The sequence below is a fragment of the Rousettus aegyptiacus genome, unplaced genomic scaffold, assembly GCF_014176215.1.
Source record: "Rousettus aegyptiacus isolate mRouAeg1 unplaced genomic scaffold, mRouAeg1.p scaffold_m13_p_2, whole genome shotgun sequence".
Taxonomy (NCBI): domain Eukaryota; kingdom Metazoa; phylum Chordata; class Mammalia; order Chiroptera; family Pteropodidae; genus Rousettus; species Rousettus aegyptiacus.
In genome coordinates this window covers 58,155,807-58,183,092 of record NW_023416295.1, presented here as the reverse complement: position 1 = coordinate 58,183,092, position 27,286 = coordinate 58,155,807, and the positions used below count along the sequence as shown (strand labels likewise).

At 37.6% G+C, this 27,286-nt stretch overlaps 1 protein-coding gene across 2 annotated transcripts in view; it reads right to left on the bottom strand.

Moving 5' to 3' along the window:
• Positions 1 to 2,701: 2,701 nt before the first annotated feature.
• The window catches only part of ACVR1 (activin A receptor type 1), a 117,355-nt gene continuing 92,770 nt past the window's right edge, over positions 2,702 to 27,286 (bottom strand). The window contains exons 6-10 of one of the 2 annotated variants that reach the window (XM_036236109.1): positions 25,838 to 25,984; positions 19,617 to 19,892; positions 16,006 to 16,203; positions 4,698 to 4,828; positions 2,702 to 3,932 (exon numbers count right to left, since the gene is read on the bottom strand). In XM_036236109.1, coding sequence (XP_036092002.1) covers positions 3,798 to 3,932; positions 4,698 to 4,828; positions 16,006 to 16,203; positions 19,617 to 19,892; positions 25,838 to 25,984 — 887 coding nt within the window. In that variant the 3' untranslated portion in view covers positions 2,702 to 3,797. The remainder of the gene's footprint in view (positions 3,933 to 4,697; positions 4,829 to 16,005; positions 16,204 to 19,616; positions 19,893 to 25,837; positions 25,985 to 27,286) is intronic. The other variant, XM_016150112.2, reaches the window with a different exon arrangement.

The following is a 27,286-nucleotide window of genomic DNA, read 5'->3' as shown; positions in this document are numbered from 1 at the left end:
CGCAGCCTTTGTCCAGAAGCTAGTCAATGTAGTTTGATGCCATATGTCCCTGGCATCTTTTGAGCTGTTGCCCCTCTGCTAGAGCTCAGAGTTTGTTGGTGAGCAAATGAGTCCATGCATGGGCCACTCAAAAAGATCTCTAGGTCTCCAGTAGCCCTCTGTCTCACTCAGATGCAATCCCCACTGGTTTTCATATCTAAATGTTATGAGGACCTGGTACTGGTGTCCCAGGCTGGAGAACCCTGTGTGAGGCAGAGGCCCCTCCTCAGAAGAGACCTCCACAGCAGAGAGAGCCCTCCCGACTGGTAGTCACCATACTGTGGGTATGGGACCTACATGTTCTGCATCTACACCTCTCCTACCAATCTCAAGTGGTATCTTGATTTCCTTAGTTATAGGACTTCTGTTCAGCTAGTCTTCAGGTGGTTCTCAATGATGGTTGTTCTGTAATTTAGCTGTAATTTTGAAGTGGTTGTGGGAGGCGGGAAGCACATCATTTACCTACTCTGCCATCTTGACTGAAAGTCATGCTTTCATATTTTTCATGTTAGAAGATATGTACCTCTACTGTCACATTTGAAGGAATTTGTTTACTTTGGCTTTTCCTTAGTGAAGGAATTTGTTTACTTTGGCTTTTACTGTTCAACAAGCTGGCAATTTAAAATCATTTTTTTTGTTTGTTTTGTATTCCAGAAAGTGGTACTATAGCTCACATTTTTAGTTTCTCTACCAGCGCTGGCCCTCACGGGAGTACCCAGAGCTGGCAGCAGCATATTGGGAGATGTGGACTTGGCGCCTGAGGCTTTGGGGGTTACCTGTGGCCCAATAGGATCCCTCAGTTGGGGCACTTAACATAAGTCCATGAGTGGACTTCCTGCTGAAATCTCAAATCTCCCTTCACTCTTGACCCCCTCAGAGACTCCTCCTCGGTAATTTAGGTGTTACTGGAGAAAAACATATCCCTCCAGCTGCAACTCATACAGCCAAGCAGACCATCACTCACCACTTTCACTTTCCACCTCTTCCACCTCCCTCCTCTGGCAGAAAGGTAGCTGTTGCCATGAAGAAAAGTCCAGTGCGTTGCAATGTTTCTTGGGGAGAGGGGCACCTCAGTGAGCCCCCACCCCCACCCCACCCAACTCCTCTGCCTCGAAACTCATCTCTGTCCCAGTCCAATGGCATGCCAGAATGCGCTGGCAAGCCAGAGGTCCTGTGGACCTCTACAAAATCTCTGTCTCCCGTGAGTGTCCACCCGATTCGGTACTCTTTGGGTCCCCCTTTTCCCAATTATGGCATAGGCTTGGGTAAGATCACCAAATCTTTTGGATCTATGGCCCTCTCCGAGGTCCTATCCATCTACTTTTGGATGCACAGGTGAGTAAAAAGCACCAGGAGTCCTGGTGTAATGTGCAGGGGCACTTTTATTCTATATGTCCAAAGTTGCAAATCAAAAGGGAGAGAAAAAAAGGACTGACTCATGCTGCCATGAGGCTGACATCACTCTAGAGAAGTCAATATTCTGCTTCTTGATCTGGACACTATATCCATGGGTGTTACCAATTTATAAAAATTGATAAAAATACATTAAGCTGTATACTTTTATAGTATGTAATACTTCAAGGGAAGTTAAATGTGACTCCATCCCACTTTTGAGTATATAACCAAAAAAATTTGACAGTAAGGACTCGAAGAGATATTTATACACCCATGTTCATGGCAACATTGTTCACAATAGCCAAAAAAGGTGAAAGAGACCCAAGGGTCCATCAACAGACGAATGGATAAACTGTTGTATATACATGCAATGGAATATTATCAGCCATAAAAAGTAAGTAAATTCTGATATAGGCTACAATAAGAATGAACCTTGAGGACATTATGCTAAGTAAAAAAAGCCAGTCTCACAGAAGGACAAACACTGTATGATTCCACTCATACAAGGTACTTAGAGTAGTTATCTTCATCGAGGTAGAAAGTAGAACGGTGGTTGCCAGAGACTGGAACAGGCCAGCACTCTAACCCCTGAGCTTCAGAGCCAGGCAGCTATTGTTTAATAGGTACAGTTTTAGTTTTGAGAGTTGTGGGGCTGGAGGGGGGAGATGGCAGCACAACTATGTAAGTGTACTTAATACCATCCAACTGGACACTTAAATGGTTAAGATGGAAATTTTATGTGTATTTTACCATAATATCTAAAAAGAAGTTAAATGTGACCTCTAAGTAAGTGTATTATTAACTTACCTCTGGTGGAATGTGAACATTCCGGAATCTTCACATTTCTTCTCTTTGGGATACTCTAAATCCTACCTTTTCAATGCCATTGAAAAGAAGAAGTAAAGAAAGCCAACGATGAACTCTCCTCAGGGAGCAAGGTGAGATGCATAAGACTGCTTTTCAATCACACATACCACATAATAAACAAAATGCTTTGACATCCTTCCTCCCATTTATATTCACAACCATCTTGTGAGAAAGGCAGGTGAGTCAGGTCTGTTACCCTTACTTCGAAGTTTGAAAAACTGATCAAGAAAAAAACAAAAGCACAGCCAAAAAAATGAAACGAGCAAAATTCAAATTTCCTGATACCAAATTCAGGTTGGAAGACATCCTCGTAGAAACCTCAAGTTTCATACCATTATTTTGTGTTTCTACTGTTACCAAAAGAAAATGCTTTATATCATGTAGATCTTTTTTATCCACTGAAAATAATTCACTTTTTGACTTGAAAACATTTTATTTAATTTATACAAATAACTACTAAATACAAAAAGTAGATTAAAACAAAATAGTTATTTTTTTTCTGGCAGAGTTTAAATGCACATAATGGATAATTCCGAAGAAAATGCATTTTCCCCATAGCGTTCAGGACTAAAATTCTACTGAAATCTTTGCTTCTAAATCAGTAATATATTCAGTGGTGTCACATGGGTAATGGCTAAATACGTTTTGCATATGAACTGAAAAAATGTTACAGTCTACACACATACAAATGTGAAGCACTTAAAATGTGAATTTAACTGATAATAAAAGAAAATGTCCATTTCAGAGTATAGTGTTAAAAACATTTCGGTAATAAAATCATAAGACCACATAAAAATAAGCTTTAACACATGCACAAAGCAGTTTTGTAAAAACTGCTAAGTGCACAAGTAATAAATAATTTGCAAAGTTGTGTATAAACAATTCCTAATGTTCAGCATCATTGTAAACATCAGCACATGTGTAAAATGCAGCAAAGTCTGATATTACATTTTGTTTTGCCAAATTGAATTCCTATTATCCAAAGACAGACCGGTGGAGTATGCAGCCAATGTTTTGGCAAGATGGATCTTTAAAATTAAGAGTAACAGTGCAAGTAAGGAATGCAAAGAATTCCTAGTGCAATAAAGAAGAGAAGCACAGGCAATATTGCTGATTAAAAATTCACCACCTCCTTGAGTTTCCCATGGGGAGTGTCCAGGAGACCTGTGAAAGATATGCAAAGCCACTGTCTTAATGCCCAGATCTCTCTTAGGATTTCTCTGTGTTCCTCCAGTTCCCTACCTTTGCAACAGTGTCTGTCCGACATTAGTCTCTGCAGTGTGAACAGTTGTGAAATACCCAGTTCACAGTCATTGAGCGAGGTTAGGGTGGTTTTGATGTCTCCCCAACACGTGGCTGGGTAAGACGTCTGCCTTGTCAAGCAGCCATTTGGGGAGGGAGACAGGCGAATTCTGTTCTGACAACCAGGCCAGCATTAGGTCCCAGCTGGACAGTGACAACAATGTCAAATCTTCCTTCTTGACACCATGAAAACGTCAACAGTCAGTTTTCAATTTGTCTAGGGAATTATCAATTTTGGTCAAAGTCTTTTTGATACGTAGAGCTGTGAGTCTTGCGGACGGATTTTGATACCAGCATTCTTTCATCAACTTGGCCAGAGAGGTTAATGTCTAAGGAGAAAAGGAACACCAGAGTGAAAAGGTGGTTTTTGGAAGCCTGGGAAACTGAGCAGATGTTGAATCAGCCACTTCCCAGAACTCTGTAAGTCTTGTGAAGTTAAAGTGATGTAATTGCCATATTTTTTCAACAAATAATCAAGGCCTTGCCCACTGATAAAGAAGCCATGTTTACATTTCATGAATGCTGTCCTTTGGACTCCTAATACTACCCACTAACTTTCTCACCTAAATTATTGCATAGTCCAGGCTGCACCCTTTGATGGCTAGTGGCAATACTAACTCAGAGTTAATACTAAAATTTGCGGGAAGGGTCATTTGTCAATATCTTAGATTTGCTACTACTGAAGATTGGAAATGAAGACCTTCAGCAATGAACAACAACTTATGTTTGGAATTTCAGATGTGCAGAGATGGAAAAGAGGTTAAAAGCATCATTCAGTCTTTTAATTTACATGCAAAACTATAGTCTTAGGGCCAACGGTATAGTAACGAGACTCCCAATTTCTGGAGCTAATCAACAGTAGAAATTGTTATAAATACTGTCATTCATTAATAAGATCTATCAGATAGGGCTCTTTCAAGAAAGATAATTTTCTCAACCTACTCAATTAGGTTTAAGGCCTTTCTACATAAAATAGGGAAAGAAAGCAACAGATAGATAGATGAGGCCAATCATTCAAGAACTATATTAGCTGAAACTCAAGACCAAGCAAACAGCTGAGGACAGCTCTAAAACTAAGAAAGTGGCACTCTTACCGGGTCTGAGAACCATCTGTTGGGTATGTTTGGTCTCTGTTGATCCACACACACCACCTTCCTCATATCTTCAAAACTTGGGTCATTGGGAACCACATCATAGAATGGTGGCTTGTAATCTTCCACAATACCTGTAACATAGGACAAGAATTATGTTGAGTTAGCAAGAATAGAGGTTCCCTTGGGGTTTCACTGAAGTCAGGTTATAATGTCACAGGAAAAGTATGGATCACTTTTCTCACACTTCAAGGTAATTCTGAAAGCTACAAGTAGGTCTTAAAATATGTGGAGAACAAAGCTAAAAACAGAAGCCCTGCAGAGAACTGAAGGAAGAATAATTGTTAGATAAAAATATGACTACTCACATAATTATTAACAAAATGCTCTAAAAGTGTATATAAACAGCTCCATAATTCCCAACAGGTCATAAAGACCCAAGACAAAAATTCTTTTGCTGATCAAAAAAAGACATCTTTTGCCATAAATCTAGTGGCTTCAGAGCATAAATAGAAATAAAAATTATGTCCACAAACTAGAACTAGAGGCAAAGAAATAATCCAAGACAATCAAAATTCTACTTTTTGTTATGATTAGGGGGAAAAAATCATTGCTATAAAATACTTCTTCCCATTAGGAAAATGCAAATAATGGAATACAAATTATTAATTTGCTCATTCATTCACTCTATGTGGACTGAGTACCTGCTAACTGCCAAATATAGCTGTGTTTGATGGCTCGATTATTTACTCTCAAATTGAAACATAAAATGTAGAAAAAGATAATCATTTGGGAAAAACAAGAATGGATGAAAAGTATGAACTCTTTCCTTATTCCCAAATATGAAAGTGGCTAATTTCAGCTTCTGCCCCTATATTGTTCCAATGTCTTAGAAATCTTTTTCCCCCTAGCAAAATTACATCTAAACTTTGCACAAAGAGTAATTCTACAAATAGAAAAAAATTAAGCTTCCTCATCTGGGGGAGGGAGTCCAAGATGGTGGCACATGAAGACCCCAAACTCACCTCCACGTACACACCAAATACACACCCACATATAGAACAATACCTCCTGAAGAACAACTGAGGGCTGACTAAACAGCTTTTGCACAACAAACGAGAGGGACCATAAAGAGAAGGGTAGGAGAGACGGACACGTGGTGACCATGAGAACTATACCCAGACAAGGTGACCTGCAGTGAGAGAGATGTCACTGAGGGGCCACATGGGCAGACTCACCTGCTCTGGGACACAGCGATGATACAATGACGTAAAGGGTGCCTGGACTATATGTAAACAATCCATTTACTAACTCCAAGGTGCCTGTCAAACTATTCGGGATCTGCAGAAACTCTCCAGAATCGGAGGTATAAGTGAGTAAGTGGCGTTGTTTATATTCTGCCTCCATCTCAATAGCGCAGGTATGAGCTCAGTCCAAGTGCTCTAGCTGGCTACAGCCACAACCAGGATGCCCCCAGACCCCACTACAGCCCCAGCCAGCTATCTCCCCAGGGCACGCCATGTGCAAATGCCTGGTACATGCAGTCAACACAGATGTCTCTCCCACCCAAGGCCACTCTTTCAAGATTAGGAAAGAGCTGTTATGTGTAATTCATAGATACAAACACATAGTCAAACAAAATGAAAAGACAATGGAATATATTCCAATTAAAAAAAAAAAAAAAACAGAAAAAAATCCCTAACAAAACAAAGTAATTTGCCTCAATAAATTCAAGAAAACTGAAATCATATCAAGTGTCTCTTCCAACCAAAATGGTATAAAACTAAAAATCAATTACAAGAAAAAAAATTGGAAAAAACACAAACATGTAGAGACTAAACAACAAGCTACTGAACAATCAGTAGGTGAAATTAAAGAGGAAATCAAAAGTATCTTGAAACAAATAGAAACACAATTCTTCAAAATCTATGGGATACAGCAAAAGGAATTCAAGAGGAAAATTAATTCATAGTAATACAAGCCTATTTCAGCAAAATAGGGATAAATGAAATATACCTCCACATAATAAAGCCTATATATATGACAAACCCATAGCTAACATCATGCTCAATGGTAAAAAGCTGAAAACCTTTCCTCTAACATCAGAAACAAGAAAAGGATGCCCACCCTTATCACTTTTATTTAACATAGTATTGGAAGTCCTAGCCTTAGCAATAGGACGAAAAAAGTGGGTAAGGGTATCTAAATTGGAAAATAAGAAGTAAAACTTAATATTTTGCAAATGACAATACTATATATAGAAAACCCTAACTGCTCCACCAAAAAAATACTATAACTAATAAATTCAGTAAAGTTGCAGTTTACAAAATTAACATTCAGAAATCTGTTGTTTCTATAGACTAGTAATAAACCATCAGAAATGAAGAAAATAATTCCATTTACAATGGTATTAAAAAGAATAAAATTAACCAAAGAGGTAAAAGACCTAAATTCAGAAAACTATAAGATACTTAAGAAAAAAAATTAAAGATTAAGTAAATAAAAGGATATACCTTGTTCATGGATAGGAATAATTAACATCTTTACAATGTCCATATTGCCCAAAGCAATCTGCAGATTCAACACAATCCCTATCAAAATTCCAATGGCATTGTTCACAGAACTAGAACGAATAACACTAAAATTTATATGGAACCACAAAAGACCCTGAAGAGCCAAAACAATTAAGAGAAAGAACTAAGTTGCAGTTATCATACTACCTGATATCAAACTATACTACAAGGCTATAGTCATCAAAACAATATACTACTGGCATAAAAGCAGAAATATAGATCAATGGAACAAAATTGAGAGCCTAGAAATAAACCCGCACCTATGTGGTTAATTAATCTATGACAAAAGAGGCAAGAATATACAATGGGGTGAAGAGTCTCTTCAATAAATGGTGTGGGAAAAACTAAAAAGAGACACGCAAATATGTGAAACTAGGTCACTTTCTTACATCGTATACTAGTATAAACTCTAAATGGACTAAAGACTTAAATATAAGATCTGAAACCATAAATCTCCTAGAAGAAAACAGGCAGCAAAGTCTTTGACATCACTTGGAGTAATTTTTTCCTTTTTGGATAAATCTCCCTGGACAAAGGAAATAAAAGCAAGTAAACAAACGGGACTACTTTACACAGCGAAGAAAACCAACAAAATGAAAAGACAATCTGCTGAGTGGGAAAAAATATTTGTCAAGGATACATGTGATAAGGGGTTAATATACAAAATTTATAAAGAACTCATACAACTAAGCGCGTGCGCGCGCGCACACACACACACACACACACACAAAACCCAAAACAAAACAAAACGATCTGATTAAAAAATTGGCAAAGGACCTGAATAGACATTTCTCCGAACAGGACATGCAGATGGCCAACAGACATATAAAAAGATGCTCAGCATCACTAATCATCATGGAAATGCAAATTAAGCCCACAATGAGATATCCTCTCACACCTGTCAGAATGGCTATCATCAATAAATCAACAAACAAGTGTTGATGAGGATGTGGAGAAAAAGGAACTCTCATGCACTGTTGGTGATTGTAAATTGGTGTAGCCACCTGAATAACTTCCCTTTTGGAAATAGAAATGGGTTGGAGTTTCCTTAAAAACTTAAAAATAGAATTAACATATGACCCAGCAATTCCACTTTTGGCAATGATCTGAAGAAATGAATTCAAAATGATACATGCACTTCTCTGTTCACTGAAGCATTATTTACAATATTCAAGATATGAAAGCAATTTGAGGGTCCAGTGACAGATGAATGGATAGATGAATGGTATATGTCTACAATGGAATATTTTTCAGCAATAAAAAGAATAAAATCTTGCCATTTGCAACAACATGGATAGACTTAAAGGGCATTACACTAAGTGAAATAAGCCAGACAGAGAAAGTCAAATACTGTGTAATCTACTTATATGTGGAATCTAAAAAACAAAATAAATGAACAAACAAAACAGTAACAGCCTCAAAGATACAGAGAACACTCTGATTGCTGCCAGAGGGAGGTTGGTGGGTAAGTGAAAAAGGTAAGATAGAATAAGAGGTACAAACTTTCATTTTATAAGTCACAGAGATGTTGTAATGTGAAGTACAGAGAATATAGTAAATATAGTAAATATAATAATAACGTTGTACTGTGACAGTTACTAGACATATTGTGGTGAATGCATAATAAAGTATGTAAATGCTGAATCACTATGTTGTGTGCCTGATACACTGTACATCAACTACTTTTTAATTAAAAAAACCAAACATCATTTGGAATTAGAAAATTGGTTCTTCTATTGTAGAGACGAAACCACGAAAATCCATTACTTTCTATCATCGAAGGTTTCAACAATGAGGACAATGGATTACTTGGTTTACTGCTCTTTTTCTTCCCTGTATGTAACCTTCTTCTTCTATTCCTAAATACTTAAGAGATTGTTGGGGGAGACAGGATGAGGCTGTGAGGAAAGTTTTAATTAACGTTTTCTAGTTCTTATAAGCCACCCGAATAGCTTCAATTCCCTTTTCATTTATCAACGAAATTAAATTACTTAACAGTGAGAATACATTCTTACAAATCGCATATAAATGCAAACCGTTTATGCAAAAGGTTAGCCATAATAAGGAGCATCTGTTAAAGAATTACTAGATTTTTTTCTTAAACTTCATAGATCCAACTGAATTCAGTTTTAAAATGGAGCATAGTCTAATTATGTTAAAATAAATTTCTAGTTGATACTATTGTCTAATTAACTTATCCACACTGCATAACTGCATTTGTAATGTGTATCAGTCAATGGATTAAAAATCTTCCCTTGCCAATAATAAACAGGTCACACTGGGCATAAACTGCTGCTTTCAGCAGACAACTTGGGAGAGCTCATCTCAGAGGCCTAACCAATACTTCTCTTATAAGGATTCCTGGAAAAAATTAACAAAAACATTTTGATTCTTTCCGGTACTAAGGAACACCACATAAAATACAACTGGACATAGATCTGCAAGAGGGTCATATGAATTTACAGGAAACATAAGAGATGTGCCCTTCGCCATCTCTCAATTTTTCTGAAAGAATACATTTAATAACCTGGTTTAATTCTTTAAAAAAAATCTAGGGATAATTTGGGATAATTATTAGAATAATTTGCCTGCCTAGATTGGGAAGGGCTATGTGAATGTGAATAGTAACGCTAGCTAGAGTTTTATATAAATGCAAAATAAAAAAGCATGCCTGGATTGTGAAAATGACATCTAGTGATACCCAACAATGAAAGGTTTTCCTTTATGTTTATATTGCCCATATTTTAATCTTATTAAATACCCCTATTTTTTAACCATTTTGATTCCTTAAATTGTGCTTACCAGAGGTTGTCTTGGTACTAGGGATACAAAAATGAAAAAGATGTGATGTTGATGATGAGCAGAATAATAGAAAAGGAAGATAAAAAAAAAATAAGTAAATCGTACACTATCATTAAATGTAGGGGCAGAGAGACGAGTGCGGGACATGGTATTCAGCAGGTTTCACAGAAGCAAACACTTGTGTGGATTATTAAGTACCAGGTATAAACTAGGTGCCATGGAAGCATGTGTAAACTTTCCAGAAGCTGGGGCTTGGGTGGACCAAGGCAGAGAGAAACATGTGGCAGAGAAAACACCCAGGAGAAGGGACATTCTAGGCAGATGAGGAAGGAGGGAGCAAGTGGGACAAAGACAAAGAGGTACAAAAGGTCCTCACAGTTGGAGGGATGGAGGTAAGTTCTCTGTGGCTAAAATCAGGTGTACATGGTGGTGGGGAGAGCAGGAGACCAAGGCCTGACTGTGAAATGAGGTGTTGTTAAGGTAGGAAGTTATTTACAACTGTTCCTCGTTTCTGCCAAAAAGTGACAAAAAAATCTGGTAGCCAGGCAAAAAAGTGAACTCAAAGTCCTTTCAAGACGGCACTCAATGAACAACAAACTGCCAAATCAAATCATGAGCCAGCAAAGAGAACAGAATGCATTCAGGAAAAATGACAAAAAATACAAAAGTACTTTGAGTGCTGAATGAGTAGTACAAACAACAAAGCATACAGGAATGCAGGGAACAGGAGCTCTTAAATGGTGGTCAAGGAAAAAGGAACTGAGCCAGCCTTGCTTTTCCATGCAAGGCAGCTGGTCTGACTCAAAATGCTATGAGAAAGCACTCAGAGAAATTATTTATAACCTACTCCCCCATAACTTTCGTATAAAATAATTTATAAAATCATCCCTCCCTCCCCCGGGCATATGTCTTATTGAATATTTTCTCTCCTCTGGGGTGAATATATCGTTACCAACCAATATCCGTACCACTGACCTGCTGCATGGCTCTGAGGAAACCCCTTAACTGCCTGGCCTCAGTTCCAGCTCCTTTGAAGTAGCATCACAAAGCTGATGTGCACACACAAGCAAGAACGTCGTAGACAGTACTTCAAAAAGCATAACATGTCAGGCTAGCCTTTCTAAAATGCAAGTCTCCAGAAAAAAGGCCTTTCTTGTGACCTTCCCCATCAAGGCCGTAGACCAGGGCCCCTGTCTCTACCATCCCTGACAGCTGTACTTAGGACCCACAGGTCTCTCTGCTTCAAGTCCTCTCCTGTACCACATGCCTCTGCCTCCAGCAACAGAGCTTTAGGGGAAAACCAAGAAAAAAGCTCATTCTGTCCCTCCACTATATATACTCCATCAGTGTTGCCCAGTGGATGGTTGGGGCTCATTATCCAGTAACAACCATCTCCCACCACTGTCTTCCTTTATTTATATACCTGGACATCAGCCACAGGAATTACTTACAGTTCCGTCAATAGGACACCTTTACAACTTCCCACAGCTCTCTCTTTTGCCTGAGATACCAATTGTCGCCATTATCTGATTTTATTTCTCCAGAGGCTCATGCTGCTCATATGATGCTATAACCAAAGATGTGCTGGAGGATGGATTATTTTATTTAGTTTTTAAATCCATACGCAGATGACCACAGTACTAGAGCAGCAGAACTATGGAGCTTCTGCATATTGGGATCCAAACTTGGTCTAACACTGAAGGCTGAGGCTCCAGGGAAAGGACTTCTAAACTCAAGAGGGAACACACTATAGAATGCTTGGAAGGGGCTATTAAAGGTTTCTGATCAGACCACAGCTAACTGGCACAAGTCCACAGTTCTGATGTACCCATTTATCTACAGAATCTCCACATAAATTTCTTTCCTCACGCTACACTGAACGAATGTGTCTGCAGAACTACAAAAGGAGAAAAAGAAGAATACTGCCAGAGAAGTAGCAAAACTCTAGAAGGGCTAAGTCCTAAGACTCTTAAGGGAGAAATGGACACCTCCAAAACTTGAAAGAGAAAGCAAGTTTCACTTGAAGTATCAAGACAAAAGTCATAGATATCCAAGCTCTGCTGGTATCCCGGGGTGGCAGGGGGAATCTTTATTTCCTGGCCAGGGTAAGACGTATTTAACATATTCTATTTTAACAAGAAATCTCAAAGAGTATAGTCTCTGAGCCAGAAGCATTAGCATCACCCGGGGCCTTGTAAGAAAAGTAAAGTCTTGGTCCAATGTCAACCCCAGACCTACTAAATCAGAAACTCTGGGAGTGGGCCCAAGGCTCAGTGTTTCTAGGTAATTCTGATGCACAGTCCAGCTTAAGAACCACTGATTCAAGAAAACCCTGCCTTAAGTTCATATAAAAAATTCACACAGGAAAGGTGAGAAACCCGTTTCCTTTCTACCTATTCTAAATTCAGTGTCAAACTAATCATGAAAAGTAAATTCTGAAAGATGCTATTGAGAAATTTTGAGATGTGAAAATGGACTTAATTCTCATTTCCTGTACAGAAACAGCATGAGGTTTATTAGTAGTAGCAAATAAATGTAAAATTCCAATAAAAATGCAAAATGCAACAACTTTTTATACTCATGGTCCACTTGAGGATCATTTTACTCCAGGAGCACTATCTGGTCATCAATTCTTATAATGGACTCATGAACTCAAAGGACACATAATTATAATGACCTTCCTAAGATATTCATATATTTAAATGAGGTACATTTAATATGCGATACTTTCAAAAATATATATTCTTTTAATGATAGTTCTTAAAGCTGGTAAGAAAGTGAAATAGGTATATCACACCCTGGGGTGAATGGGATATTGTAAATTAGTATGACTCTATCGAAAGCAATTTGGCAATATGTGTCAAGACAAAAATATCCATACTCTTTGACCTATTAAGTTTACCTTTTTTTAGATTAAAAATGAATTCCCCAAATGAAAAAGTTATACAAAAAAAAGATGCCTACTATAGGCCCAAAATGGAGGAGAATGTTTAACAATATGGAAATTGGTAAGTTAATAAAATACCATGTAAACATTTAAAATAAAAAGACCGACAACATTAAAAAACACACAAATGAAAAAGATGATACAGAATTGTATCTATGATTACAACTAAGTCAAAAAATATATGCATGAGTACATAAAGAAGTGAAAAGAAATACGAATGTTGAAATGAAAGGGCAAAGTTTTTCTTTCATTTCTGTTTTGGGGCAGGAATAACTAAGACGTTAATATTAATTTAAAAAGACTTGCAAGCAAAGCAGCCCGAACACTTTAACAATTTAATAAGTTTAGATAAGCATTTCTCTGTGCGTTTATGTGTGGTGTGCATGTGAGCACATAAAACTTATGGGAGAAAAGGGACTAGGGAAAGAGAAGGGACAATATCACATTAGTCATCACCAAAGGACAGTAGCTGATTTCAAATAAGACATAAGGTACTCTTACCTTCCCCTAAAAATCAAACCATACCGCAGAAGTTTAACCCACAAAACTTTAGGAACTGAGAATAAGCTAAATGATGCCATAAGGGGGAGACCAATTAAACACACACACACACACACACACACACACACACACACAGGCACAATTCTCTTCTACCCTTCATGAATTTTTTTCAAAAATAATGTTAACCATGAGATAAATCAAGCAAATTATCATTTGTTGAGCTAAAATTTAAACTGATGACTCCAATTTCACATTGAACCATCAATCACAGCTGATTTTTAAAAGCCATTTGGGTTTATGCCTCTGACACAAGGAACTAGTTTGCAACATGAGTTCTTACACAGCTCAAATCCCAAGTTTCTGCCAGCCTCAGCTTTCATCATGCAGACTTGCTTGGCACCGCTCCAGTACACCCAGAGCTGGGTTGCTACCATATTGGCCTTGGAATATTTGTTTTCTCTTAGTCTGGGGCAAGTTTCTCATTACATGGTTTATTAAGACACCAATCCTTCCCTAAATTGTTAAGATAAACTAATCAGGACGGGGTTTTTTTTGTTTGTTTGTTTGTTTGTTTTTGTTTTTTTTTGTTTTGTTTTATTAGAGAGGGTGCTGGGGATATGAAATTGATATGCAATTTCAGGCAAAGTTCAGAATTTTATATCTGCAAAAACAATTTCTGTTGCAAACAATTCTCAAGACACTTGACTGGCACAAATGCAAGTTGGTAGCTCCTGACAATTGAGAAATAATTACCAAGAAAATGTTCATGACTCCATCTAAAAAAAAAAAAGTACTTTAAAAGAACTATCACGTTATAATGTATGTACGTGTACATTTAAACTGAAACACTGGCTTTGATACCCTTAGAGAGTATTGTTAAAAGTAAACACATTCTGGTGTTAGAAAAAAAAAATTGGTACCATGAAGGCATACTGATTTTAATTATTGCACACTAAAACTATGGTTGACCTTTGAACAGCATGGGTTTGAACTGTGTGGGTCCACTTACACACACATATTTTTTTCAATAACTATACAGTCGGTCCTCAATATTCCTGATTTCACATCTGCATATCCAAACAACCGCAGATTGAAAACAGCATTTTCGATTCATGGTTGAGAATCCATGGATGCAGAAGGACCACCATATGCACTGATCTATACCATTTTACAAGAGGGACTTGAGCATCTGTGAATTTTGGTATCCATGAAGATTCTGGAATCCATCCTCTAGTTATACTGTACTTAAGTTCCAGGGGAGTCAAAAGTTATACTCGGATTTTTGACTGCATAGGGGTTGGTGCTCCTTACCCCCTGCATTGTTTAAGGCTCCACTGTATATTACATTACCCCAAATCCACATCCTCACAGAACCTTCTATTCTTTGGCTGTGTTATTCATGAACATTATGATTGCTCCAAAAATCTAAGTCTTTACAAGAAAATAAACAGTGGAAGGTGTGATGGAGCATAGATGTTTAGACTTCATGCATTATTTTGTCATACTTCAAATCCAGGATTCCAATGGGTCTCAGGAGGGTATCAGAAGTCTCTTTTGGAAATGAATATTAACCTACATATATGGAACTGTCTTCTGTTTTCCTGGAACAATTTTAGACACATCTTCTATGAAACAAGACATCCAGTTATAAGACGTTGATTTAGTTGAATCAATGGATTCTGCTGTAATAACCATGTTGTGGGCAGATGGGGGCATGTGCCATTTGAAAAGAGTATCCTTAGTGCTTTCAGTACACAATGTACTGAAAGTAAAAGTTCAATAATGCATTTGTAGCTATTTGGGATATATGAAAGAAAAGCGTAAAAGACAAGAATAAGACTTTATTATAGGGGACTCAGGTAAAAATGATTGGCATGCTTCTTTAACTGCTAAGGCAATACCACTTCATAAAACTTACTTATAAGAGTACCAGTATAAGCCACCTATTCAGGGCTTCCTGAATTTAAACTCCACTTGTTCAGAAAGTACAGCCTGCTTCTTACAAAAGAATGAATTCTGAATGTACAACCTGAGTCTTTCTCAATAATTCAAATTTAAGAAATAAAAATATCTAAAATAGCAGAATTCACTTAGATTTACTTGAACATTCTCCTCACATTAAACCTCACTTGTCAGAAGAGCAAAGTAAGAGGGAGGATGGGAGAAAAGGCGGAATAGGAAGATGGAGGAAGGAAAGAATGAAATATGGACCAATCAAAAGAAAAAAAAAAGTAACTAGTCTGTTCCAGAAGTATTATTTTTCAACCATCATTTCCACTTATATAGATAAAATATATAAACGCTATTGCATTTATAAAATATAAAACACCATTGTATTCCACCTACCAGCCATAAATCAAATATAAATGTCGATGGCTTGACAACTATGATCAAGGATCAATGGGAACTGAAATATTCCCTTTATCCTTTTTAAGGGTAACAGAATCAATAAGATTTGGACAAAGACAAGATTAGATTAGATACCTACCATTGCTCACCATCCGCCTGGCCACTTCCCATAAGACAAGTCCAAAGGCCCAAATATCAACTCTCTTGTAAGAATCAAAACAATCCACTTGGATGGTTTCATCTAGAACTTCAGGGGCCATGTAGCGTTTGGTGCCCACACGGGGGTTGTTCCCCACGTCAAGCTGATTGGTGCTCTGGGAATGCATGACTGCCAGGCCTAAAAGGAAGAAAACAACAGTGTCAATCAACTCACTCACTTCCTTTCTCATAGAGAATTGCTGGAAGAGTTTTAAACCAACCCCAATCAAAAACGCCCTCTTGTGGAACACATGGCTGCATCATACCCAGAGTAATCTGGAACACCAGTTGTGATTTCTGTGACAGCAGGCAAAAGGACTATTGCCAGAAACATTTGGAAGCTATTAGGTGAACACACAATTGTCAGAGACAAAAATGTTCTGGGTAAATAATAAACTAATGCCCCAAACCAGTATTAAGCTGGTGTTTGAAGTCTACAGGAAAACAGGCTCCCATGTTAAATGGGAACCTCAAGTTGTCTTAACAAGAAGCAAATTATACTCTCAAGCTCCACCACAGGCTCCCACTAGACTGCAAACACAAATTTTAAACAGTGTGAGAGAGAGAACTTGAGGTAATTTATCTCTACATAGAAGGCCGACTGCTCCTGGCACTGCTCCATCCTTAAAGAAAAGAGCTACTCACCTGACAAATATGCTAACCAAATCCACAGGCCTTTCTTTCCCTTTAGTCGTGTATGCAGATAACATTAAAATGGACCTCACTTCAAAGCACAACATTCATGTTAAATGGTTTCGAAACACTTGCCTAAAACTATGACTCATTTCAGAATTCCTCTATCAATTAGAGAGACCTAGCATCCCTCACAGACCACGGGAATTAGACAGATATATGCATGGCTTATCTGCAGACAGGATTACCTTTGTTGATGTATATGCAAAGCAACTGAGAATGACTCTTATAATACTCAAAACAATGAAAAATGCCAAAGTGGAACAAACAGCCCCTGCAAACCTTTGCAACCCAACAATCTTTTTGAAACCCCTCAAGACATCTATGGAGAGAACATTTCTCCTCCCACTCCATGGTTTCAAATGTGTGGGATAATGACGCCACACAATGCCAGGGAGATAGCACATGTTGTTATTTCAGCCTGAATAATGAACAAGATATGGCAACTTCGTGAGACTAAATCAGACTGCTTCCTCTTTCCCTTATTTTTATCATCAACTCCAAGATTTTACGGCCACTGTGAATACTTCCTAAATCATTTATGCCCCTCCACCATTTCCAGAACCAGAGAATCAAAATAACAATACAAAAAAGGTCCAGTTTAACACAGTACAGAGATACTAGCTGTGGTGGTTTGAAAATGTATCCACATGGTTTTTGAAACATCCTCCTTCAAGAGGCGAAGCTCAATTCCCCACGCCTGGAGCATGAACTAAAGTATAGTACAAAATATGGCAGAAATGAGTGTACAGTTTCAAAATTAGGACATAAAAGTCATTGTGGCTTCTTTGCTCACTCGTGTTTGTTTCTCTCTCTCTCTCTCTCTCTCTCTCTCTCTCTCTCTCTCTCTCTCTCTCTCTCTCTCTCTCTCTCTCTCCCCCTCTCTGTCTCCCTCCCTCCCCCATTTCCTCTCTCCCTTCCTTCCCTCACTCTTTGTGACACTCAAACAACCCCGTGGAGAGGTCTGCATGACAGCGAACTGAGGCTTCCTATCAATAGCCATGTGAGTGGGCTATCTTGGAAGATCCTCCAGCCTTCAGATGCCTGCAGCCCTGACTGACAGCTTGACTGATACCCATGTGAGACCTTGAGCCAGAACCATACAGCTAAGTTGTTCAAAGATTGCTAACCCTCAGGGGACTGTGTGAGATAATTTGTGTTATTGTAAACTGTTAAGTTTAAGAGGTAATTTGTTACCCTGTAATAGATGATTATTACACGAATTCAAGAGATGAAAAAACCACATGCAATGTGTGAACCTTGGATGAATTCTTGTTTGGGGAAAAAAAGACTAGAAAAATTTAAAAATGAATAATATATGATATTAAAGAATTAATGATAACTTTTAGCTGTAATAAACTGTGCATATATTTTGAAATATTTTTAGGGGATGCATTCTGATTCTGAAGTAATTAGGAGTAGTGTTATGATACCAACAACTTATTTTCAAATGAATTAACAAATATATACAGACAGCCATATACAGATAAAGAAAATATGGCAAAATTTCAAGAATTGTTGAATCTAAGTTTTGTGAATATGAGTGATCGTTATCTTATTCTTTTACTCTTTCTGTATGTTTGAATTTCTTTATAATAAAAAGTTAGGAAAAGAATAGAATGCTTTTTGCAGTATTAATAGAACATGATTTCTAATAAGTAATCCTTAATTTCTGGGTATAAAGTGAAAACTTACTTACAAACTGCCAGCAAAAACCTTGCAGCGCTATCCTAAATATTTTTCTTCTCATACTTGGAAAACACTGTAAAATGATTTCCCAATGTGGAAGAAAAAACTAAAGGGATTCAAAGAAATAAATTTACCTGATATGACAAATCTCGTGTTTAAAAAAAATTTTTTTTATCATTTATATAATTAGAGCTATATTATCTACACATTTATCGGTATAACAATAACTACAATGATATAAATATAATGTAAACCATTTTTTTAATCAAGTAGAGTGAGGACTCTCAATAGTCCACTGAAATGAATAACCAATATTACAGTTCAGTTTCATTAGCATAATCATTCAGCCAACATTCCAGGGGTCTGGAATGAATATGGTTTTATATCCGATGTCACTATAAATAAAAATAATCTTATAATGGGAGTAAAGCTACACTGCGTATTACCTTAACACCATAAAAATGAGATATGTTAGCTGGGCAAGTGGTAATTTAGTTTGGAAAATTTTTTTTCCCTCTTTCCTGACTGGTAATTTTGCCCTGGTTACAGAAGAACACCTTGAAAAACCATTTTTATTCATTCCATAGGCTATTTATGTGTACCTACTTTGTGTAAAGGGTTGTGAAGTCAGAACAGAGCAGTGTGGTTGTCTCTGCGGGTGGGCTAGGGCAGGGACTCACTGAATGAGCATGAGGTAATGGTCTAAGATAATGTGTCTTGATAGGAATTTGGATTTCACAGAATTTGTCAAGACTCGGAGAATGTATACTTAAGACTTGTGCCTTTCACATGAAATTTTTAAATTTTATCTATAAAGACAATGAACAATGAACTCTAGTTAATGATAAAGTGGTGTGCATGCTGAAGTCTTTGGAGGGAAGAGCTCTTTTGCCTGTAATTTATTTTGAAATGTATCAAAGTTTAAGAAGAATTCATGAATGAGGGGTAGTTAGATGTGTGATAAAGCTTAAGAACAGTAAAATAATAATGGGAGAATCGTGGTGGGGGGGGATATAGTTGTTCACTATGATATTCTCTTAATTTCTCTGAAAGCTTGAAATTTTTCACACACACACACAAAAAAGTTCAGGGGCAAAAAATGTAATCCGGTTAAACACTGGAATATAACAAAGTAAAAATGATAATTAAAAAATATTTGTGAAAATTTACCCAAATCTGCTATGCAACACTGTCCATTCTTCTTAACCAGGATGTTTTTGCTCTTTAAATCTCGATGAGCAATGGCTGGTTTCCCTTGGGTCCCAAATATCTCTATGTGCAAATGTGCAAGACCACTAGCTATGGACAGCACTATTCGCAGGCAGCTAACTGTATCCAGAGTTGTAAGCTGAAGATAGTCGTACAACGATCCCATTTCATGATAATGTGTGATTAACCACAACTGGGTACTGGAGTGTCTTGATGTCATGTCTGAAGCAATGAAACCTGGAGAGAGCAATAACAAAATTAACAGACATGCGAGAATTCCACATTATAACTTTCAGTATCTGGAAACAATGGACATTATCTACAACAAAAAATAATTTAAATTAACAAACTGCCAAAAAAGGAGGTTTACAGAAGCATCAACAAGAAAAATAACAGCCATTTCTTAAAAAGGTACTGCTAACAAATAGGAAAATTTCATATTACCATGGTAAAATAATCCTTTAAAAAATATATTTTTCACAGCATCAAAATTCAGATAGGAAATATATCTTTGTGCTTACCCGTAATGATAGTGCCAAACTCTTCACCAACCTAATATTCCAAGCACAGATAATTCATCAACTACCCAAAAAGGACAAAACCCTGGAATCTAGACATCTGTGTTCTACTCCTGATTCTGCCTGTAATTTGCTGTGTAATATTGGCAACTCATTTAAGCTCTCTGGATTCTCTGCTCAGTTGTAAAATAAAGGGGTGAGTTTATTTTAAATGACTGAAAGATTCATCAAATAAAAAAAAAGGAACCAATCAACTATCACAAGCTTCTGTGATGCTCTTTGTTAGTCATGCAGAAAAACCAAGGTAATAGTGTTTGTTCACTAGAAATGAAGACTGATCTAAAAAGGAAAAAAATTACAACATAATGTGAAAAGTACAGTAAATATGTAACTGCAAAGAGCAACATGAACCCGGAGTAGGGAATCATAATAATTCAGACCAGATGTTACAACAGGCTTCCATCAGGAAGTGACAAAAGGTCTGGAAGAGAAGTGAAATATTAACAGACGCAGATAAAGAGGAAGAAATTTTTCTAGATATTCTGTGGGGACTTTTGAGCATACTGACAGAATTCTAGAAGTTGGAGGCACTTTTTACCATATGGAATAAATTGTGATATATGTGCTAGCCTTTTTTGCTACAGAAGTGCTTCTCTAGCATTATCCTTTCACATATATTATATAGTATAATATTACTATAATACATATTTTATGATATGTATATGTTATATGATATATAGTGAAGTTTGGGGCACATAAATAGAGGATAAAATTTTTAAAAGACAAAAATAGCTTGAGGTAGAATTAAATGACTTACGAAAGTATAAAGTAAAAGAAAAATGCATAAAATGCCTTACACTCGCAGAGCACGTAATATAAAACTTATGTCACTTTCACATATACTTTCTCATGGGATTTTCCTCAATAAACCAGTAAGATAGATATCATTGTACTCAGTTTACAAATAATGAAGTTGGTGCTTGAAGACACCAAGGGCCACAGAGCTCTTAAATTGCAACCGATTCCAAGTTTGGTGCTAGCTGTTCTGCTATATAATGTCTTGCACAGGAAGCTCTGGGAACAAAGGAAAATATCCTATTTGATCGTCATCCTCATTGACAATAGAAGCAGCTGCTACTCAGTACTAACAATGTGCCAGGCACTTCACGTGCTATCCTCCTACATCCACATGAAGTAGGAATATTACCCCTGACATTAAGGTCAGTAATGGTCTCTAGCAGTCTGGCTCTAGAACCCATGCTCTTATTCACTATACCATAGCACCCCCAATCAAGCTGGCTTCTACTCAGAGAAAAACAGTTGGACATTTGTACCCATGGGCCATGTGCAAAGTGAACTCAATGACATCTCCACATCTTGATTTTCTACCTCTTTCTCTTCCTCTGAAACAGTTCCCACAGCAGGCCTTAGTCTCTCACTCCTACCCTACTGTCCAGTCTGCCTGTTTCCCCACAACTGTTTCTCCTGGAGCCCTTAACTGCCCATAATATGAATCAAAATGTGTACTTAGACATCAGTAATTCTTACTCAAAAAATGTTGCTGCTTTATCATTTTGAACTAAATAATATTAATCTTTAATGACTTTCTCAAAAATAAATACCCCACACTATAAAAGCACCACTGAAAAGAAACTGAAAAGAAATTAAATTATTGCTGTATATTTGTGTAGCCTCCACTGATTTCTCTGCCCAAGGGAGAGTAACCTCTGAATGAATGAATGAATGAATGAATGAATGAATGAATGAATCTCTTGCCTTCCCTAAGCCCTCTAGGTCTTAGAGAAGGATTTTGTCTGTCCCATTAATTATCCTTTAGACCTTCAGGAAAAGTAACTTAAATAAGCAAGATTTTTTTAACTGTTTACCTTTCACGTGTGAATTATATTGCTACATTTTTTTCAGACTGCTACAGCATTTTTGTTAAGTTTTGCATTTTGAGTCAAAGCACTCTACTGTTCATGCAGGCTGAACAGGTGCCTATAAACGCTGGACTCCGGCATGTGTTCATAATAAGGAGAGACAATGATTACAGCAAAAACCTCTTACTTAACAGCCAAAGTCATCCTTCCCACTCTCCTCAAGAGCTAAAATAAACCCCAAATCTTAAGCGACTATTTGCATAGCATAGTGATATCTAGAGCACTTTGCTCAATGACCCATGTGAATCAGAAGGGATGCCTGAACATGGCCTTCCTTCAAAGAGTCTCAGATCCCTATGCTTCTTAATCCCCATTAAGATTAATTCTAATGGGCAGATGCACATACACTAAGAAGCTCAGGGATCTGAGACTTATTGAGTGTGAGTCACTTTATCCATACACTTTCGTCACTTTGTCATCACATTTGAGTTAAATTCAGCAGTCCCCAACATTTTTGGCACAAGGGACTGGATGCTCCTATGAGAGAATCTAATGCCTGATGATCTGAGCTGGAGCTGAGTTGGTTATGCTAGCACCAGGGAGCAGCTGCAAATACAGATGAAGCTTCGCTTGCTCAACTGCTGTTCACTTCCTGCAGTGTGGCCTGGTTCCTACCAGAACACGGACCAGTATTGGTCTGCGGCCAGGGGTCAGGGACCCCTGAGTTAAATGACCTGTGATACCACTTCATTGTATAATAAGGACAAGAATTATTTCCACTGTTTTTACTTTCACATTCAGTATTGAGGACAGTACCCTACACTTTACTTTCACATTCAGTATTGAGGACAGTACCCTATACATGGTAGCTGCTCATTAAATATTTATTAAACTGGAAATTTAAAAGTCACCTTTGTAATAAGATTCATATGAGAAATGAGGTTCCCTTAGTGTGATCATGTAAGGCAAAACACCATCCATTTCTTATTACCTAATGATCCACGGAAATTCTGAATTCATGAGATGAGCATTTAAAGATAAGTGCTTTTCATACCTCATGGCTTCTAATACAACCAATGCTTTATCTGTTGTTGCTCAACCTTAGTCTGTTCCAGTGTCAAAGGAAATATTAGGACATTTAAAAGTAATTTTGACTGTTGAATCTTTACCTCGTACCCTGACTCTAGACTAAGAAGTAACTCTATTACTATATGATCATTGAATCAATTACAGTGTAAGGAACAAAACTGCGGTTGTCAGTCTGCCTGGTGTGATTCTCAGCTGTACTATTTAACCTGCTGGGTGATGTTAACCTCTGTGCGCCTCACTTATCTCATCAATTAAGACTAGAAAAACAAGAGTACCTACCCTCTTATGGCTATGATGAAGATTAAATGGAAAATGCACATAAAGCATTCAAACCAGTGCTTACTCATTTTAACTAGTCATTATTGTTGCTGCTATTGCCATCATTACTGCGACACAAGGCAGCGTGTTTTAAGAGTTATAGCAGAGGTACAAAGTGAAGGAGTGCAGAAAAGCACAATTAAATATGCTGGGAGAGACTGGAAAGGCACTGAGAAGTTTTGAGGGAGGAAGAGGTAGTTGGAGGGTGAGATGGGGATAGTGGGTGATCAAGAACAACATGAACAAAGGCACAGAGACCTGAATGTTCAGGAATGACAAATCTCAGAAGTGGCTGCATTTGGGCATAACCAACTCAACTTCAGAGACTCCTTGGACCCCAAAAGAGGGAGTCTGGAGTGCCAGGCCCAAAAGCCACAAATGTTGCAGGTCGTGTGGAAGTCATCAAAGTCATCAAAGACACTGAGCAGAAGTATCTCAGCTTGCCAATGGAAGATAACTCAGTATAGAGGATGGAATGGAAAGGGAAGGCCAACAGAAAGAATAATATAAGTGAGGAGGAAGGATTAGGTGATGGCTAGGGCCCCAAGCGGTTAAAGAAGGGGAAAATTCAAAGCACAAATTGAGACAATTCTGAGATGAAACATACCACTACCCTGTTGAAGGAAAGTTCTGGACAACTGTGAAACCATTACTGACAGACCACTTGATTCATATTTAATGTTAAATTAAACAGTACAATCGTGTACTGTTTAACAACAGGGATGCATTCCGAGAAGCGCATTGTTAGGCAATTTTGTTGTTGTGTGAACAGCACAGAGTGTACTTACACAACCCTGAATGGTATAGCCTACTACACGCCTAGGCTATATAGCATAGCCTACTGCTCCCAGGCTGCTGACCTGTACAGCACGTTACTATACTGAATACCATAGGAAACTATAACACAATAGTAAGTACTTCTGTACCTAAACATATCTAGTCATAGAAAAAGTACAGTAAAAATATGGTTAAAAGGTAAAAAAATGGCACACCTGTATAGGGAACTGACCATGAACGGAGCTTGCTAGACTGCAAGTTGCTCTGGGTGTTAGTGAGTGGTAAGTGTGAAGGTCAAGAATATCAATATACACTACTGTAGACTTTATAAACACTGCTACACTAAATTTATAAAACAACATGAGATTAAATCGAGCGCAAGACAAAATGATGCAATCAAGAGACACGTTAAGTTTGAGGCTGCTGCCAGCATCACATGGCACTGTTTTACAGTAAACCTTTTTTTGTTGTTGAATAGAAAGAATACATTCTAAAATGAGGATTAAAAGGTAGAGTAAATACATAAATCAGTAACATGGTCATTTATTATCATTATCAAGTATTATGTACTAACATAAATATGTGATACATTTTTTTATAAATGGCAGCACAATAGGTTTGTTTACACACCAGCATCACCACAAACATGTGAGTAAAGCAGTGTTACTACATTTTGAAGGCTACAATGTTACTAGGCAATAGAAATTTTTCAGCCATTATAATCTTATGGGACCACTGTCATATGCGTGGTCAGTCATTGATAGAAATGTTGTTATGTGTCACATGACTATACTTGAATAGAAATAAATTCTAGCAACAGCCTCCCTATAAGCCAAACCTAATCTGATAGCCATGAAATGGCCAACACTATCCTATGCAAATCAAATTCTATATAAACTATATCCACTATTGAAGAAGGACACCAGGAAGAAGTCATCATAGATGTATTAATATAAACATATTTAGAGAAACTTTTCAAACGAAGAAGTCATTGGGCACAAGAAAAATTCTCGCTCTTAATACTTCCACAGCAGTATTTCAATGAGCTCTTCACATATTTCACAAATGTTTTTCTTTTCCACAAATGTTTTTTAAGCTTTAGTTTCCAAATTAAAATGTATGCTAAATCCCTCTGCAAATCTAGGCTTTAAAAAAAAACGATGCCTAGTTTGAGGGAATGTGCATTTAATTATGATGTCCCTGGGAGCTGTGAATCTCTAGGAAATCGTCCAAAGATCTTTCTTAGTTTGATTCAAGTAATAAATATTCAAAAAGGGTGGGGTAGGTAGAACAACCAATGAAGCCTTGAAGTGAACAATATGGGAAAATTTTTGTTGTTTAAATAACAACCTGCAGAATAAGAATGAACAATAACAATTTCCTTTTCCCCGTAGGATCTTCATTCAAACTTAGCTTTTTTGCAGATTAAAAATTAAAACAAGAAATTAGTGGTATAAAATTAAACAGTATATGAATACTAATGATCCCTACATCACTTTTCAAGAGGACAGGCAAATCAGACACCAAATCAGAAAGGGCAAAGACAGGGAAATTCTTTCTTTCTAGAAATAATGAATGAAGGGATTTTACTGGTACTTACCTAAAATATTTTCATGCCTCAGCATCACAGTGTTGTACAATTCTGTTTCCCTGAACCACGACTTCTCATCCCGGGAGGAGAAGATCTTCACAGCGACATTCTCCCCTTGCCAGCTGCCCCTCCACACCTCACCATACCTGCCTTTCCCTGCAGAAAGCAATGCAGAGGTGACAATGGATGGTTGGACGGGAGAGGTAGCCAATAGTTATTGCCCGCAACCCTTAACCCCTCCCATTGTTTACTGCGAAGAATTTGATTGGGAGATATAAATACCACAATCTCTTTCCTGTAAAGACATACAAAAATAAGCACTGTCCCCCCAGCCATGTCACTGTGACAACAAATTAAACATCCTCTGTATCTGCACTGTACAATTAGCTGCTAAAGATAAAGTTTACATTTACATTCCTCTATTAAAAGGTATGAAACCCACATGGATTTTAAAAGCACGTGAAAGTTAGTAAAACTTAGAAAGTGGTACAGATTATTAAATTTCAGTGTTGTGATGAAAGCCAAAAAAAAGTGTATGTGGCTAAACTGAAGAGCTTACTTGATTCCTTCCCTTCACACCGGATCAACGTAGGCATTTTGTAAGAGTTCAAATTTTTGAATTTACATCTGCATTTATGTTTTCCACAAAGACGACTATTAAGTTTGAGGTGTGTTTTGAAGGATTAAAAAAAAAAAAAAATCACACACACACACACAAAAACAATGCTGTAAAGGGGATCAAAAAAGCAGCCCCTGCCATCCCTAAAGGATTTCTTGGTGGAGGATATATTTCAAAAGAGGATTTGCAAAGTCTTAAACACATAATCCCTGAACAGTTCTGCTTTCTGACATTGGTCATGGGTATCTGCTTGTTAGACAGCCCCCATGATGCCACCAGTGGGCTACGCTGAAAAGGCCAATTGGAGAAGACATTTTCCAAAAGGTGGTGACGAGCAGCGATCTGATCTGTTGGGAGCATGCCCCCTCCTATGGCAGCAACACAACTGTCAGCTTGTCAACTCCATACTCCCTCTACCATTCTTTCCCTTAATTATAAGTAGGGGTGAGCAGGGAGGCTGGGAAGAGGAGGGAATAACCACGAGACTTTGGGGATCAACACAGTTTATTATCAAGGGTAAAGACAAACATGGCATCTAGATATCCATGCAGCCGGAGACACAACTTGTAGTGCAGTAGGAATTTCTACCAAAGCAAGTGGCTGCTGGGAATCACGGCTTATAATAAGCAGCTGTAGCACCACCTGCATAGACAGGAATATAGCTCTTTGCTGAAAAACTAAGCCACTGAGAACCCAAACATGGAGAGAGAAAGCATGTGTGTCTCTCGGTGACTCACCTGAAACATAATCAAAACCGCTCAATCTAGATTTCCTTATGATAATCAATGTCCCTATTAAATACCAATGACCAATCCTAAAGGATGTTAAATGTGGTCAGT